At 38.5% G+C, this 18,733-nt stretch overlaps 1 protein-coding gene across 1 annotated transcript in view; it reads right to left on the bottom strand.

The window, feature by feature from the left end:
* The window catches only part of PTPRB (protein tyrosine phosphatase receptor type B), a 110,479-nt gene that overhangs the window by 63,028 nt on the left and 28,718 nt on the right, over nucleotides 1-18,733 (bottom strand). Inside the window, 4 exon segments of the mRNA XM_035729139.1 lie at nucleotides 1,063-1,332; nucleotides 3,100-3,363; nucleotides 5,262-5,519; nucleotides 6,399-6,674. Coding sequence (XP_035585032.1) covers nucleotides 1,063-1,332; nucleotides 3,100-3,363; nucleotides 5,262-5,519; nucleotides 6,399-6,674 — 1,068 coding nt within the window.

Below are 18,733 nucleotides of genomic sequence, written 5' to 3'. Positions count from 1 at the left end.
TATAATTCCATTCTAATTGAGTCCCTAAATCTGTATCTTCCTTCTTTAATATATTGAAACGAATTGGATTGATACATCAAAGCCTACCTCAATTAACTTTATTCACCTAGAGGTACTGTTTAAGAAAAGTTTTCCTGATAATTATGCCACCATGCTGAGAGCCCCTAGGCTTCTTGACAGTATTCCAAGTTATTTGAGGTGAGTGAGATAAAATATTGGAGAGGACATAGATGCTTGCTCTATGAAATGCTAAAAGTAGCTTGGTTTAAGCTTATATAGGTCTTTGATCATTAGCCAAGGGATATTAATATTTGGAAAATGAAGATACGACTGGAAAACCCAGTTGGCAAGCTAAGGAGGTGTCTTGGTCCTTTGCTTTGACAGTCTTCTAAGAAGAACACTGAATCAGAGTAGTTATTTCCTTATCAGGCAAGACTAAGAGAGAAGATATTTGAATTTCACTCCAAGTATGGAGTATTCCGTGTCATAGAAATGTTGAGCTTGGAAGGACAATTCTCTTATTTGAAAGTTGAGGAAACAGACTCAGAGGGGTTGTGACTTGCCCAAGGAATTACAGTATAGTGGTGACAGCAAGAACACCAAAACCCATGCCTCCACATCCTCATTCTCTTCTACCCCAAAATCCAAATCTATTCCACTTCCCTTTAATAACCTTTCCTTGGTCCATGAAATTCCCTCATGAGTCAACATTAGGTCAAGGCAATGGTTCTCTAACACTGATCACTGACAAAAAGAATTGTCAGTTGTCTTCTTTTGTGGGAAGGATTCTCCGATTGCTTTCTTCCTATTCTTTTGGTGCTTAAAATGTCTTTCTTTTTATAAAATAATGGACTTACTACTGGAAGCAATTTTAATGTTCTATTTTGACAAAATTAAACATTACCAAAACTAATTCAGTCTAAAAGTCTATAATATCTCAAATTCAGGAAACACGGCGGGGAGGGAGGCGGGGGGGCACGACATTGACAGCTACCTGGGTTACTTGGGAGGAGGGACAAAGTTAAGGTTCTAGCAGTCATTAACACCTTCGTATCTGCTTACCCGTCCTGCCTTGGCAGCGCTTAGAATTCTTCAGATTTCCACTCTCAACAGTGACTTCTACTTCATACTGTCTTCCCGGTATGAGCCCCACATCATCTATGGCATAGTGTGTTTCCTCCTTTCCCACGGTGATGTTGAGCAGCACGACAGAATCATTGAAGAGCAGGATACGATACTGCTCCCAGTCTCCAGCAGGGGGCGACCAGCTCACTACTAGGGACCTTATCGAACCATTGCTGTTTACCTCCAGGTTCCCAACTTTCTCTGGAACTAAACGGTGAAATGATGTCAAAAAGGAGATTCTAAAAACCAAAAGTAAGGATACTTATTCACTTTTCATGGGCAACAGTAGATAAGAGACCTAATACCTGCAATTCAAAACATTTCTATCCCCTCCTGATGTTTGTGGATTGCAAATGAGTATACTTTCCTCATTTTGGAAACATCTGACACTCAAGAAATGTATGCTAAAATCATCTAGTAATATCAGTAATGCAATCTTCTGTAACACTGTTAATAACCTAGCGATATGAGCGCTGTGTTTTATTCGCTGCACACCAGCCCTAGAGACAATATTGATGTTGCTTCTAATGATGTTGACATTGATGGATGCGGTGTCTTTTGGTGGAGACACCACATGTTGTGATCATGAAACATTCCTCCCTTTTCCAACTGACAAGATTAATCTTCTTGCAATATAGCTCTGGTCCAATTATTCCTTTGCTTAAAAACATGCAAGGTCTCTCCATTAATTACAGAATAAAATATCAAGTCCTGGGTGTGGCATTTGTAGCTTTCCAAAATCAGACCCCATATCCTCCTGGTCTTAATTCTGACTACTCCCTGCAGCTGCCCTCCCTGCTTCTGCACTCTCTCCCACGCTGGCCTCCAGTTGCACGTTCTGCAGTCCTGTAAGTGTCCTGGGCTCTTCCGCCTCCATGCCTTTGTTTATATTATTCCTTCCACCTCAAATGCCCTTCCCTCTTTTCCCTCTCCGCTTGCCAAGAGCCTCACAATTTTTAGGTCCAGTTAAAGACCATTTCCTCTGAGAAGTCTTTACTGATCTTCTGAACAGAATTTCGTTCTCTTGTTTTTCTGACCATATGGCTCTTACTTGGAATCTCTAACAGCACAGAGAATGGACTCTGGAATTAAATGCTCTGGTTTAAATTCCATCCCCACCATTCACTGGCTGGGTGACTATGGACAAGTTATTTGATCTCTGAATTATCTGTAAAATGATGATAATAACAGAACCTCTCTCATGGTAATGGTGTAAAGTGTTTGGTTAGTGCCTGATACATGGCAGTACCAATGCAATTACTCTTATTAAAGTGAACTGTTTTTATTTTTTGTGTGTATAGTCTACATTTGTATGATTAAAATGTAACTTCCTTAAAAGCAATGGTTGGCAAGGTAAACATTTTAGGCTTTCCAGGCCACATATGGTCTCTGTCTCATATTTGTCTTTCTTTTTCCTTTTTTAAAAAAACCTTTTAAATATGTAAAAACCACTCTTAGCTTGGGGCTACACAAATACAGATCACAGGCCATATTTGGCAAAGGGTGTAGTTTGCTGAACCCTGACATTTTAATAACTTCCCAAATCATAGCACAGTAATTTATACAAAGAAGGCACTGGATAAATATTTGGTGACATAAATTAATAAAATAATTCGTGGAAAACATGCTTAAGTGCTAACTGGCTCTCACTGTAACAGTTGGTCAGAAATGTTTTATTCATTAGTATCAATGCTAATGCACTTACACTACTTAAGTGGTATGACATGAAATAGCACAGGGCAGAGCCAGTTATGCACATCATTCAGGAATCACTCCAAACACATTTGCTTAAATAACTCAGATGAATGCAATTAACCTCTGTTTCACTCTGTATGGGGGGCCCTGGCCCATGGGCACCCTCAGTCATATAGACCATATTTCCCAAATTGGAAAAGGAGTTTTCCCTGTAACTTATTTTGTTCTGATGGATCAGAGAATGATCTGGGCAACCAAGCCCTGGAGCCCTACACTCACCTGTTCTGCCCACTGCCATCTTCTGAGCAGACAATTCACCAGAGACACAGCTGATGGTAACTTGATAAAGACGTCCAGGGGTTAAGTCTTTAAATTGGGTTTCTGTAACCTGGGGTGCTAATGTTCTGGATTCTTTGATAGTCCCTTGGTGAAACAGGGTAATGTTGTAGGAATCTACATTTCCAGAAGGTCTTTGCCACTTGACTTTTAGAGAGGTCAAAGTGCCATCATTTGTCACCTTTAGATTTGAGACTTCCATGGGGGCTAAATAGGTAGAAAGGAAAAGACACTTTAACTCAGGATATTGTACCTGTCTTATTATCGCCAAATTTTGACCTGCATTTTAATCCCTGCAAGCCGCACTCCCTGCCCAGAAGGAAACAACAACTTCACAAGCAAAAAGAATACTGCAAAATCAAAGAAAGGCTATCTGGCCAGTGGAAAGAGCATAAACGTGGGAGTCAGGAGCCTGGATTCTGGCTCAGACTTGGCCATTGGTCAGATGGGCAACCCTGGATAGCTCTATCTCACTGAGCCTAGGGATCCTTACTGGCAAATGAGGTCTTGGAAAGCTCAAAGAAGTCTGTCATCTGCCTAATTTCTTCCTATGTTTATGTGTTTAATAATAGCAAGTACATAATAAATAGATTGGTCAACTCATTGGCCATCACAAAATTTTGCATCCTAAAAATATCTTATTTTTCATATAAAATGATGATAAAGTTACAGCTCAAGAGTTGTGTCATTATTTCATCAAAGGAAAATAATTACAAAAGAAAGACACCTCAGTGAATATTTTTTCTACCTCTTGGCTCTGTTGTAATTTTGGGCTTCACTAATGGCAAAATAAAAATTAATACTTCATCTTAAAAATGGGCACAGCACACTGCTTTGCATAGGCCAGTGAGAAGTGTAATTTGCTCTTGCTATACATGAGTAATTCTTCAGATATAAGGTACTTTTTACAAAAAGATTTTATTTTTCAGCAATCTCTATACCCAACATGGGGCTTAAACTCACAACCCTGCAATCAAGAGTTGCATGCTCCATTATCTGAGCCATCCAGTTGCCCCAACATATATGGTACATTTTTGTTGGAAATAGCTATACATCTTTGAGGTGTGATATGAAGATATGTAAATGTACAGGTGCCCCCAAATATCTTTCCCATCAATCTCTTGTAGCTCCAAGAGCCCCCTGCACCAGAGTAATTTCTAAGGCATTACATACCTAAAAGTTTCTCTTAAAATCAGATAGCTTACCGAGAGAAGGAATTTATTAACACATTAGACCCATCAGAAGCATTAGAATGTACTAGAATTTAAGTTCCATAGGGCAAAGACTTTGGCCTTCTTGGGCACTGTTATATCCACAATGCCTAGCATACAGTTTACACTCAACAGATACTGAATGAATGAATGAATGAATGTGTACATGAATTATTCACTGAAATTTAGCATAGTTTAATTTATCCAGCTATGTTAGGCTGTGAGAACAGCTCCTGTAGTATTGGGTCTCAGGACATGTTTTGTTGGATACAGTGTTTAAGAAATGGCTGTTTCACAGGACCAGGTCTTTGATTAGCACTGAGAAAAGTTATCTTGGCTCATTGTGAGTGATGTTACAAAGGCAGTGGATGCTTATTTAAGAGAAGGAAGTAGGGGGGCGCCTGGGTGGCCCAGTCGTTAGGCGTCTGCCTTCGGCTCGGGTCATGATCCCGGGGTCCTGGGATCGGGCCCCGCATCGGGCCCCGCATTGGGCTCCCTGCTCCGCGGGAAGCCTGCTTCTTCCTCTCCCACTCCCCCTGCTTGTGTTCCCTCTTTGGCTGTGTATCTCTCTGTCAAATAAATAAATAAAATCTTTAAAAAAGAGAGAGAGAGAAAGAAGTAGGAATCCCTATCAAAGAGGTCAGAATACTAAAAAGATAAGCTGAGACTGTATCAGTGGTAAACTTCGCTACTTCAGGCTGGTCTAAAATTTAGAATACAAGGGAGTCCCTCTTTCTCTGAATAGAAAAGTGGGTACATCTTAAGGGCCTTCTATAACATACAAATTTCAATTTGTCTCATATTATCATTATTCAAATAATTTAATAAGCCATGGTTATTAAACATTTCCTTGCTGTGAGCTTTATTTTTCTTCAGCTAGTTAGTGGAACTTACTTGTCCTGGCCGGTTTCCATCTGTAGTTTTGCAGCCCTGCAGCCTCAGTCACAATGGTAAGGTTATAGAGGTGTCCAGGTGTCAGTCCGTGAAAACTGAAGGAAGTAGCATGTTTGTCCACGACACTGCCATGAACTAGGATGTCTTTATCCATCAGCAGTAGCTGGTATCGTTCTACATTCCCAGAGCCATGGGACCAGGAAAGCAGGAGAGAATTGGTTTTTGCTGAAATATTGATATCTTTCACTGGGGATGGCACTAGGAAAAGAAAATGCATTTCCAAAGGGTCATTTATAATTTCCTTAGAGTAGACATGGACACGTTTAATCTGAACTCACGCATTCATGTATGCTTCTCTGTACATCTAATTTGTGCAATAAGTAATGGCTACAGCACTCTTGAAATTTCACTGGATTCTGAATTAATGCTCTTTTCAAAGTCCACGCCTAAAGCTATATCATAGTTTACCTGTCTCTCTCCCCCACTTAATAGATACTAAGGTACTTTTTGCCCATGAAGTATGATGTGGCAGAGCAGCAAAGAGCCAATTAAGGGAAGAACAATGGAAGATGAAAAACAGAAAGCAATTTATAGCAATAAATCAGGAGAGAAAATGAGAGGAGAGAGCATGACCAGAAGGACAGTACTTCCTGGAAGGAGGTGAAGTGTGTCATTGGTATCGGGATGGGTGGGTGCAAGCAAAAACTTGTTCCAGATGTAGGGATATTTAGGAAACATCATGACTTGATGTTATGAGGAGAGTATACAAAGGAGGAAAACACTGAACATAAGTTTTATGGCACAAAATCAGAAATGGAGGCAGAAAATGCTGTTGCCTAAGATTTGAGTTAGGAAGGCCATTAGGAAACATCTACTTCATTTTGGAGAAAATTCCAGTCCCAGAGAAGTCCCAGAACTTGTTCAAAATCACCTAGCAAGCTAGCAGCACAGTCATATTTTCGTATTTTTAGTCTCGTCTTCCCACTGTACCACATAACGTTTGTCTATCTATCTATCAACTTACCTATCTGTCATCTTTGGTCTGGGGGCATTCTTACTTCAATCTCTTCAATTTTAATGTCATTCCAAAAGGAGCCTAAACGATTAAATACTCAACTATCTGTAAGCAGGTCTTACCTGTTGATCCATTGGTATAAATTGTAAGGGAACGTTTCTCTCCAGAAACAGTTGTGATGGCAATGTTGTATTTACTACCAGCAGTGAGGTTAAAAAATGTATGTTCATTCCATGAAGCACTTTCTTGAATTTGGGTCTCCTGTATCTTTTGGTTATTGTCAAACAATTGCATCTCATACCAGGTGACTTTTCCAGAAGAAGGAGTCCACCAAACATGCAAGCTGGTTGAAGTAGTCTTCTCTTTACTGACTTCAAACTTAGCAGGAGGTAAAGGATCTGCAAGGCAAAAATCCAAAAAGAGAACACGGCTTAAAGACTTTTGCAGATACATGTTAGTTTGCTGGAACCCAGATTCATTTTCCTTAAAAACTTTAAGAACCCGCTGCCCGTGAAACAAATCGGTATTTTACTCCACTTTTAAACTTACCATTTCATTTAAAAAAGAAATCCACTTAGCTACTAGTCATATAAACTTCTCTTTCTAATAAAACTTTTTGTTAAGACAGCTCTGAGCTTAGAATTCCAAGTAAGGTTATATTTTCGTTGGCTTGCAAGTTTAGCACTTTTTACACACTGACAAACATCCAGGCTATGCCTGGATAAATACCAAAAATCTCAACAGAAAATACAGATATTAAGAAATAATTTTGAAATTTGTACTGAACTTTTTCTTTTTTAGGTTGTGGATTTGGGGGGTTAAGAATACATAACTTTAGGTTGTTTTTAAATATCAGAAAACTACCAAAGATAGAGACTTGATTATGAGCCTAGCCTAGGTTTGCTCATCAGAATGAATTCTCCCAACAGATGGGATTCCTTGTGTCCTTAGATTTTCTCAACTTGAGTTCCGAGACATTTTGGAGTTGCTGAAGCCTCCAGAGAGGGTGCAAGGGGTTGGTCCTGCACCCAGATGTTCACTTAGTTTCAACTCTCATGGGTGAGTTTGAGGAGTCCCATTTCCCATGTACTGAATTTTCATTGTGGAACTTGAAATAGGATGAGCAGCATGTCCCTGGGTTAGGAACTAAGTCAATAGTGTTTAGGGATCAGCCATTCTATGATGCAGTGGGACCATCAGAGAAATAAGTCTCTCCCTATCCTGAATGCAGGGAAGGGCAACATTGAGAGACATTTACAGATGAGTAATTTTCAGAAATCCAACCTGGTTCTTGATCTAGAAAGTTGGACCAAGATATTGGAGGCTACAACTCAAAGCCAGGTCAGATGTTTTCGTGGCATGGCTATAGAGATCCAGTTCTTATCTACATCTTGGTAAATTATATTTTGCTCACAAAATAACTTCAGATTATAGAATCTTCTTAGAATAGTATATGTTTTAAGAGGGTGCTTGCTTGTGACTAACATTAATAAAAATAAGAACAACATAATCTTATTCTGTATTAAAAAGACTTGTATGGCCAGACAGCTCCTGAGACTATCTGCGGGTCACCTAGAGACACCATCCAGAAGATAATTACAACCTATGGTCAATCTAATGTCTTTTGTGTGTGTTTAATGCTGTGACTTATATGAGTACATCATCCTGCAAAAAGCCATGTAACATTTTATAATACAAGAACTAATAATAATATAAATGTCAGCAGACAAGGAAGCCAAGACAGCAGTAACTCAGACAGCCCAAAGTGCAAGATGTGTAGTCTACACCCTAGTACAGCAGAGGTTCACAGGCAGAGCATAGGCTCTGCAGTCTGACAGCCTGGGGCTGAGTCTTGCTCCCTGGCTCCATAGCTGTGTCCTTCGGGCAATTCCTTAACCTCTCTGTGCCACCGCTGTCTCATCTCTGCAATGCAGATAATAATACTATCTATTTGGCAAGATATTTATGAAGATTACATTGTTTTATCTAGAGCACTTAGAACAGTGCCCGGCACATAGCAAGTGTTCAATGTTAGCTACTGTTATTGTTATTATTTCTGTAAACAGGAGGAGGTCCTGTAACGGAAGCAGGGAAATGTCGTGGCAGAGAGTGTGGGCTTTGGGGTCAGACAGAACGAAGTTCAAATCCTCGGCTCCGTCATGGGTCAGTCACGAGACTTCGGACAATTTACTCAAGCTATCTAAGCCTCCACTTTCCCATCTGTCTGTGGAGTATCATATAATCATACCTATATTCTCGGATGATTTGAGGAGGTGTAGAGCAGATTTTACCTGGCATAGAATGGGCACTCAGTAATATAAACTTACGCTGTCTACTTGATCACAAAAAAAAGTTTCCTCTGAGTCACCGACAAAATGGAGGCAGAAGTGGAATACAATTTTTTTAAAGCTAAACGAATAGCCTTAATTGCCTTCTTCATTAAAAGAAAACATAAAAACTTGATAAAATCTTATCAGTTTATTCCCATGACCTAACTTTCTAACCATTAAGATAAAATTAAAAATTCCCAAGATGATTCTCATTTATAGGTTCTTGCGGAAAAACAGTATTTTTTTTTTCTGGCAATATTATCTAAATTTTCTATCCTACATCATAGTCTGTAATTAAGGACATCATAATAAAAAGAAAGAACATAATTGCCCCTTACAGAAAGTCTTTTTTGTTGCCTGGCGAGAATAAGGTACTTCACTACCATGAGATTCTAGTAGCCAACGAAACCCAAGAACAACCTTGTCATAGCCAATCGAGATGACACATCATTTTTGCTGAAGAGGCATTTTAAGGACAAGGATGGGAGGGACAGCTGCTTTCCAGCGAGAGCTCCAACAAGATCAATACTGTCATCGATGTCTACAAGCCAGATAAAGGTTAAAGAAAATAACGGTATGGTCAGTATAATCTAAACCACATATAATTTGCCAAATATAAGCTACAGAAAATGAATTTTAAGGTTGCGTGCATAGAGGGTGAAGTTCAGAAATGCAGACTTTATCTAATCTCTCCGAGCCAGAAAACAAAACAGTCAATCCTTTGTACATCCGCTAGAACAAAGGAACAATGAGACTGGGAAGTGCCTGGGCTGCGAGAACCTGCACTGGAAACAAACACTTCAAACCCCATTTATACTGCGATAAAGTTGTGTGCTGGCCCTTGGCCACCGTTGCTACCCATGCTGCAGAAGTTACAGGGTTTTCACACGTCTTTGCAATGTAAGCCCGAGGAAAACTCTGCTGTATTAAAAGAAAGTCTCTGATATTTTCTTAGAAATAAATTAGGTACTTCCAAAAGGGGTGCTAATTTCATGTATATATACAAATGAATTTCATCTATATCTATATCTACATGAATGCAAGAGAGAGGAGAGATTTCTAATGCTGTTTCAAAATGTAGTTATACGTATGTAATCTTTTGATCGTATGACAGATGGCATGTAACTGGAAAACCCTACTTGACTTATGTAATTCATGCCGATGGCTGCAGGGGTCAATGCACACAGGTGCATTTATAGCCTTTCTGGTTTTTCCATGTATCACTCTCATATATATAGTAACTAGTTAAGTTTGATGAACTACGAGAACTGTGGAAAGCCATAAATCAATGATTTAATCTCAATCAATTTAATCAATCTTAACCTCAGTCAATATATCAAAATGTATCATTAGCCATAAATTTGAGACATCTGTTTGTACTTCTCAGTTTCAGACAGACCTGGATTATGGAATGCCAAGTGTAAAGTTCTGTGATACTCATCTTCTATATTTCAATGAATCTACCAGTATTAGAAAGCCTGAAAATTTCATAAAGTGGTCTTGCCGTCAACCTAATTTTTCTGTTCTTCGAGGAAAAGATGAAGGTTAGCTAAATTTTTGAACGAAAATGAATTCTTTTTTGTTTCCCTTTTTTAAAATGGGACTTAGAAAGAAGGAGAAATTCATATATATAAAATGCAAGTAACAAGTAATACCTGCTTTAAAATTTTTTTTTGTATGGCCTCTAACACATTATTTATTGATATAGGAATTTCCAGTGTTTAGAATTTGAAATGATAATATTTATTTTGGAAATAAATTGAACCTTTTAACAGGATTGCATGTCATCCATGGGTTAGTGCCAAAAGCTTTTCTCCAAATCATGATAGCATCACAGATTATCTGTGTAGGTTCTGATAGTTTATAATGCTCTTTCTTAGTTGGCATAGGCATCAGAGATGTGAAGTGACTCATTTAGGTCACGTATGTAACAAGTAGTATAGCTGAGATTCTAACACCTGGCTGCAAGTTCCTTCTATTACACCTTAGCTGTCCCAGGATCGGTGATGTCTTGAATGCATGCTCAGTGTAATAACAAAACACTCAAACCAGATGTCTATGGAAAATAATAGGTAAATTTGCAGAATTTTTATCTGATGGTTAGACTCTTGTAGCAGAGATAAAATGAGTAACAACACTAATCACACCTAAATCTAATTCTGTGGCTGTGAAAGTTACTCTGATTTTTTTTAAATCATTTTTCATGATTCTTCCTTTTTGTTTCCCTAATCTGACTGCCTTTACCTGGGATCCCATTGCCTTATGTTTTAGCTGCTCCCAGAATTTTCTGGGTGTCTTCCTTATTTTCTCCCTATTCTGTACTGTTGCCAAATAACCTCTTCGTATATCTTCCCCATCACCATCCTTGTCCTTCTTACAGCACCAAGATCCTTCCGTGAGATGAAGTCTAAGTTCCTCCGTAGGCAGTCAAGGTCGCCTCAAATAGGATATTCCTCCCCACCCACACACACACCTTATCTTTCACCACTAACTCTAGGCCAACAGATCTATCTTTTTAGTAATGACAGGGCCTATTTCTGTATCTCCACAGAAACTGGGATACTATTCTAGTTAAAAGCAGGGAGCCTAGGAGACCGGAAGCTGCGTTTATGTAGCACTCTACATAAAATGGAATGAACATCAACTATTCATACCAAACAATTGGGAAATCAAAGGGTGGAGCAAAAGTCACAAACAGGTTTGCTTTTGGTTTTGTTTGTTTGTTTGTTTGTTTTGTTTTGTTTTTTGGCGCATGTTTTGAAAATGAGAAGGAGAACAAAATGAAAAAGCAATTGCTCACAATCCACAGTTAATTAAATACATTTATAGAGGGGTAATTTTCTTTTACTTGGTGATTGTTGCTGTTTGACTACAGTTGGCTTCCTGACTTATTTTAAGATGATGCACTCTATTGTTCTCTATTCATCAGAGTAACATGCATTTATCGACTTTTACACTAGATAGGAAGTTCAAGTAGTAACGGACTTTCCAAGTTTTAATATCCTCAAAAGGGAAATTAAAGCAGGTTTCACAGTTATTTGCATCACCATTCACAGCTGTGTAGGGTGCCCTGTTACTTTGAGGGTCATCATATTTGGCCCCGGACACGTAAGAGGTAGATGCTCCTCTGAGAGTCTACAGGCTACTCAGGCACCTAAGATATATGTGGAAAAGGTAAACAAAAGGTGGATTATCAGGGAGGCTGACTTTGATGTCAGACTAGACGTGGGTCGGGGCGCGTGGGTGGCTCAGTTGGTTAAGCGACTGCCTTCGGCTCAGGTCATGATCCTGGAGTCCCGGGATTGAGTCCCACATCGGGCTCCCTGCTCAGTGGGGAGTCTGCTTCTCCCTCTGACCCTCCCCCCCTCTCGTGCTCTCTATCTCATTCTCTCTCTCAAATAAATAAATAAAATCTTAAAAAAAAAAAAAAAAGACTAGACGTGGGTCCAAATCCCATCACTCACTTACAGTCATGCCTACGCAAGTTGAAGCTCCTTGCTGCTCAAGTTTCCTCATCCGTAAAAGAGAAGAGCACCTCCTACACAGAGTTCTAAGTGTTAAGAGAGAACAGAGGTAGGTGTTAAGTGCCACCCTAGGCACCTGGCAAGTTCTCAGTAAATGGCAGTTGGTATGAACGCTGCTGTTCTTGCTGTTCCGAGTAACATAGGCCAGCAACAGTGCTAAGGTGCAAATGGAGAATGAGATCCAGTGGCTAAGGTTTCAGAGGTTGGCTTCACGAAGGACAGGAATTTGAGCAAGTTTGGAAGGTCAAAGTGGGAGTTAGAAATCAGAGGGAAGAAGGGGTGTTACAGAGAGAGAAGCAGGTGAAGAAGCTAAAGCACTTCTAGTGAGCATCAGAGGGGCTTGTTGGCCCTGACAACCAACGGAGGCTTTAACCCCGCCATCCCCAGGATATCCTTCAGCAGCCCCACTCCAATTCTTCCATATTAACGAGTGAGGCTTTCTCAATATTATCTAAAGTGCTACATAAATGCCGCAGAAAGAGAAGTCCCTTGGCCTCTCCTTCCAATCAGATTTCGGTCCAGAAAGCCCCTCCTATGTAGAAATTCATGACCTAGCACTTGATGTGTGCTTCTAAATCTTATTGTTAATGTTAGGTTTATAGCGATATTGTGGTTATGTGAAAGATAATTCTTATCTTTCCAAAATGCATATTGAAATATGTACAAATGGAATCAAATGATGGCTTGGATTGCATCAAAATGATAAGGGGCGGGGGAGAGGGTGGAGAAACAGATGAAATAAGATTGGCTATCAGTTGGTAACAGTTAAAGGTAGGTGACGAGTACATGGTAGTTAATTATACTATATTGTTTACTTTTTTACCTGTTTGAGATTTTCCACATAAAAGGAAGGAAAGCAAAACCCAAACCAAAAATTCCTGGCAATCTATATGCAAAACTATCATGTTAACTTTATTTGCATATTATGTGTTTAGGGGCATATATTCATCTTCATTGATATACATTCCTACAGATAGAATCAGCTTGATTTCTCCTACAAAATCAGAAAGGCATCAGTGTTACCCTTTATCCCCTAGGGGAATTCCAGCAAATTGATTTCTGGAAATGGAAGGTGAAAAATTATTCTTTGTTCTTCTCTTATTCTGTCTGGACAATTAAGATTTTATGTCTTTCTTGCCAACCTGTAGAATGCTATGCCCAGCAACAGAAGTCAGACTGATGGAAGAAGCTTCCCAAGCACTCAAAAGATCAAGTTCAGAGAACTAGGCTGGTTCAGTCCATATTCATAGCTCAGCTTGACCTTAGAATTCCTGAAACAAGTAGACGGCCAATGGCTGATTGCTAAATACTGAAATCATCACCAAAAGTTCCACACAATTGAAAATCAATAGCTGCTTAGAATTTCTTCACTCTGAAACACATTTAATCATTATTCCATCCCTGTGTAGGCTAAGTATACATAGATTTAAGGTATTTTGTAATATATTTTTTCTTCTTTAAAAGTTGACTTGAAAAATAGTAACAAAATATCACATGGTAATTTGAAAGAACTAAGACCAACTTAAAAATTACATCCTTTCTGCAGAGTAGTGGAAAGAATTGGAGCTAAGCCAGAAACCCAGGATTCAAGTCCTGGTCCTATTATATACTAGCTGTGTGATTTGTGATTAGTTAATTCTCATGAATATCAATCTTATCTCCAACCTGAAAGTAATAATAGTAAACTTATTATGCACATGGTATGTGACAAACACTATTCTAGAATTTATATATGAACCAAATAAAATCTCAAAATGGCCCTATGAAGTGGGCATTATATTTATTATCATCCCCATTTTATAAATTAGGAAACAGGCCTGGAGAGGTTAGTAACTTGATTGAGGCAACTTGGCTAGTGAGTGATGGAGGAGGCTGCTTCTAGAACCGAGCTCTCGATCTTTATGCAACCTGCTCCTTCACAATACTTCCTAAAAATAAAATTAAACAATATATGGTAAGTATAATATATATTTTATACTCTTACCTACTTAATAAAGTGGGTGGAAGTATTTTAGATACTATAAAAGCACAAGACAAATATTACAGTTTCTTCCTGGCTAAGATAATTTTCTTCGGTATTACAGATTTAGCCGCGCATAAAGAAGAATGCTACCCAAATCTTAATGCCAAGGAATAATAGAAAAACCATGTCAATAGCTCTTAAATTTCATTGTGCATCGATTCACTGAGATATTTGCTTAAAATCAGATACCCCAGCCTCCACTTCTTCTAAATTCATTACATGTGGGGTAGAAGCCAATAATACATGCTTTTATAAGATATTCTGTCAAAGATTCTGATGCAAGTAGCTTACAGACATTATTGGGAAGTGGTGGCTTATGTTTAAAGCTCTCTAAGCATATGAGCTGAATTGTGTCCCTCTAAAATTCATATACTGAAGCCCTCAACTCCCAGTACCTCAGAATGGGACTGTATTTGGAGATAAGGCCTTTAAAGAGGGAATGAAGTTAAAATGAGATTTTTAGGGTGGGCCTTAACCCAACATGACTGGCGTCCTTCTAGAACACAGAGAGGGGGATGAGCATGTGGGGATATAGCAAAAAGGCGGCCACCTGCAAGCCAATTAGAGAATCCACAGGAAGAAAGCTGCTGATGCCTTGCTCTGGGACTTCTAGCCTCCAGAATTGTGAGAAAATAAATTTCTGTTATTTAAGTCACTCGGTCTGGTATTTTGTCATGGAAGGCCTAGTAAACTAATACAATAAGTAACATTTTGAAGTGTAAATAAGAGCTGATATGGTGACTTGGTAATTAATGCTCCTAAAGTGTTTTTTTTTTTTAATTAAAGACGAAGGAATTAGCCATATTAAAAGAGCTAATTTTTTTCACCCTTTGTTCTAGGCTGATTATTAAGTAGCTGAAACTGACTAACAAGAAGGCATATGCTATTGAGATAGTCTTCCCCTAAGTGAAGTTCTTTACTACCAGACTACTTCCCTGGCTTCTATAACTTACCTATAACCCAAGGAGAATAGATCATATTCTTAGAATACGTATATCCTCCCACTGAAATGTTCACTTTATTCATTCCTATCTATCTATCATCTGTCTATCCATCCACCCATTCATCTATCCATTCATTCATCCATCTATCCATCCATGTAGTCAATATTTATTGAATACCATGTGCCATTTTAGATATTGAAAAACTACTTCTTACTTGTGGGAAGATAAACCCCCCAAAAGTTCTAAACAAAAACCCTAAAGTTTCATTTAAACAAACGCAAGTGCCTTTAGGATGCATTCAAGTACGGAAATAAATGAAGTGGTCCAAGGGGATTCCAGTGAATTGGTATCTAAATGGAGAGAAACTACAACTTAGCTCTAGAGAATTCTAGGCAGAGTGGTCCAGCTTTGTCAAATCTTCCAATATTTTAGGGGAACCCAGAAATCTGGCACTTATGTGAATTTTCCATTTTTAATGCTGGTAAAAATAATCTGGATTTTTCACAAACGTTACGTGAGCCAAACGAAACATATTATTATTTAGACACCTAGCTAGACACCCCTAGGGGCTACCAGTTTGCAGCCCTCTGCTTAGACTCTGAGGACACAGTGATACAAAAGTGTTGGAGTTCTTCGATATTGTCTTCATTAGTTGATTTCCAATGAATTCATGACTAGATAATTTGACTTCCAAGTTATTTTTGTTCACAACTAAGTAATTTGGCTTTCAACTTATCATGGTTGTTGCATCAACCAGTTTAATGACCGAAGACACCTGAGAACTGCCTCGCCTTCTCTGGGGTGATGGCAGCATGGCATACACGAGGCAGGGCAAGGTCTTCATCCAGGAAAGAAGTGCGAAAGTTCTGTCCCCACCTTCATCATGACCTCCCCTCACCTCTGCACAGACTGCAAGGACAGGGGCCATGTTTTGGTCTTCATCCTTATAAGCACACCAGTCACCACTTGGCTTAATTCCCTGCAGTATCCCGTGCTTGGTGAATGTTTGCTGAATCCATGTATGTTTTTTCAATTCTGACTTAAATCTGGAGTGAAAACTGATTGTTGCTAAAATATTTCCCATGTAGTTAAAATTTTTTTTTAATCTTTAAGGCCACGTCTACATGACAATAAATCAACTGTTTTAGACAGTTTATCAGGAAAAACAATCAGATAAATCACACTTGGAATGATACAGAGATAATCTAAGCAACTGTTGTATCTCTAGTCAAATCATGTCTTGCTCTCATTCTCTTTTATTCTAGACTGACAAGACAGGCAAAATGGAGTAGTAAAGCACATTTTGAATAACTTCTTTTGTTTGAAGGTATATCTCAGACTTAATATTATACTACTAGTTGGTCCTAATTTACTAAGAGTAAAACATGATTTGTAGAGTTCACCTTTGTAACCTAAAAATTTAGAGAAATACCAGTACTTTCTCTCAACTACATGAAAAATTCACATATGCCCTTAAAATATAGAAAGCACTAATGACAAAAAAACAAATAACAACCAACCAAAAAAATCCTCCTTGAAACATTTTTAACACATCTTAATTAAAAAATGTTTACTTAGGGGCACCTGGGTGGCTCAGTTGTTAAGCGTCTGCCTTCGGCTCAGGTCATGATCCCAGGGTCCTAGGATGAAGCCCTGCATCGGGCTCCCTGCTCCGCGGGAGGCCTGCTTCGCCCTCTCCCACTCCCCCTGCTTGTGTTCCCTCTCTCGCTGTCTCTCTGTCAAATAAATACATAAAATCTTTAAAAAAGTAAAACATTAAAAATAAATAAATAAATAAATAAATAAATAAATAAAATAAAAATGTTTATTTAAATAAAATTATTTTTAAAATGTAGATGATCCTAAGCATTACACCATCATACAAATAAGTGTGGGGAAAAAATATCATTATACAACCATCACCTGCAAATTTCATCCTTCACATTTATCATGGAGCTCATAGAATTTGTGGTGAAAAGTATATTTGTGATACTGTAAAAAGTAAGTCTTTAAGAAAAATGATGAAAGCCTGAATGCTGATGAAGTCTTTTTTTAACTCAACATAGTCAATAAAATGCAAATATTTCTTACATTTCACAAATGTCTTTGGATTTGGAACACCTACAAGCATAATTAGACTTGGAGCGCATTCTAACTAGTAACACCCACAGTGAGTCTTTTTCCTATTTTTAAAAATAGTTCTGCCCATTCAACAGACACCTTAACAAATGCAATGAACACATCTGGAAGTTCTATGTCATAAATTTCACAGCATTAGCAATCTGCGTGTTCACAAAACTATCCTCCCATACCAAGAGACCAACAGCTTTATGACTAAAAACATAACCACTTCAACTTCTGTAAAATGTTCTAATTATGTGGTTGATTTCAGTCTCTCTTTGATTCCATATAAAAACATAACCAAATTCTTCATGAGCGGTGTTTCCTTTCAATTTAAGTTCCTGCAAATATCAGAAATTATCTCAAAGTTTCATCTGAAGTAAGCCAAGTGATGTAATTGGGCGTTCTTAATTTTTCTCCGAAAAAAGAAGAGAATGAATATTTGACTGACTTACTACATGAACCCAGCTACATTTCCTGACCCTGCTGTAACTGCCTTGAGAACTGAAAGTTCTCACACCTTTTTAAAGAACGATAGCTAAGGAAGTCATCTTTGTTCAGGTTGAACATGAAACAGTAGTAAGGACAACACATTTCTAAAAAATTTGACTTCCAGAATTTTTCTGTGAAATTGACTTTCTGAATAGAAGTGAAGTTTCACTATTGCGACAAGTAAAGACAATGTTAAAAGGAAGACTAATGAAGTCACAAAACATCAAAGTTAGAGAATTTAGAGCACATGTAATGGGTAGCTGATAGGAATAACGAGGTTAGAGTATGACAGCCCCCTACCTAGGTCATTGGCACTTGGTAAGAACTTGGACCTGAACAGCCAGGTCTGACACTCTTATTTTACAGACAAGAAAACTGATGCAGGAAAGACAAACTCTTCCTATATACACATGGTAGGGTTTACCAAAACTGTAAAGAAAGTAAGTGACTTGAAGTTCAGAGTAACCAAAGGACCGTCTCTGATACTATGTAGCTGTTTTAGTTATTCCAGTTATGCAAATTAATTTTCGTGCCCTCATTTGAAGGGACTTTTCGAATTTTCCCCTATGAATGGCTTTCTATTCCTGAAGATTTTATGTCCTGGTTCCAAAAATAAAATAAGTTGAGGAAAGGCATATCCCTAATCGTTGCACTTCCATTATTTATTCTAAAAACATTTGCTTAAAATTATTCCAGGGCTTGACGGTTTAATGTGATGGAAGCTCAAACCACACCATTTTAGCAAATTTAACAAACTCCCTCCACAGCCCACAGCTCCTCTCTGCTGCACTCCCCCTTCAAAGAGCTAGTCTGCTGTCTTCAGCACTAAGGAAATCTCTAAAAGTCAACCAAGGTCCTTCTGGCCAGATCTGAGGAAACTAGAAATCTTGGTCAATATTTATCTTCACAGGTATTTTTACCTTTACTTTCTGTATGCCTGGAGCTCAAATGAAACACTGGCTTGAAAAGACAGGGCTCAGACCAGAGTGGCCTGGCCGTCCAACTGCACCTGTCACCCTTTAC

Source organism: Zalophus californianus, chromosome 9 (assembly GCF_009762305.2).
Source record: "Zalophus californianus isolate mZalCal1 chromosome 9, mZalCal1.pri.v2, whole genome shotgun sequence".
Classification (NCBI taxonomy): Eukaryota; Metazoa; Chordata; class Mammalia; order Carnivora; family Otariidae; genus Zalophus; species Zalophus californianus.
The sequence above is the reverse complement of the archived record's forward strand: the minus strand, read 5'-3'. Positions and strand labels throughout refer to the sequence as shown.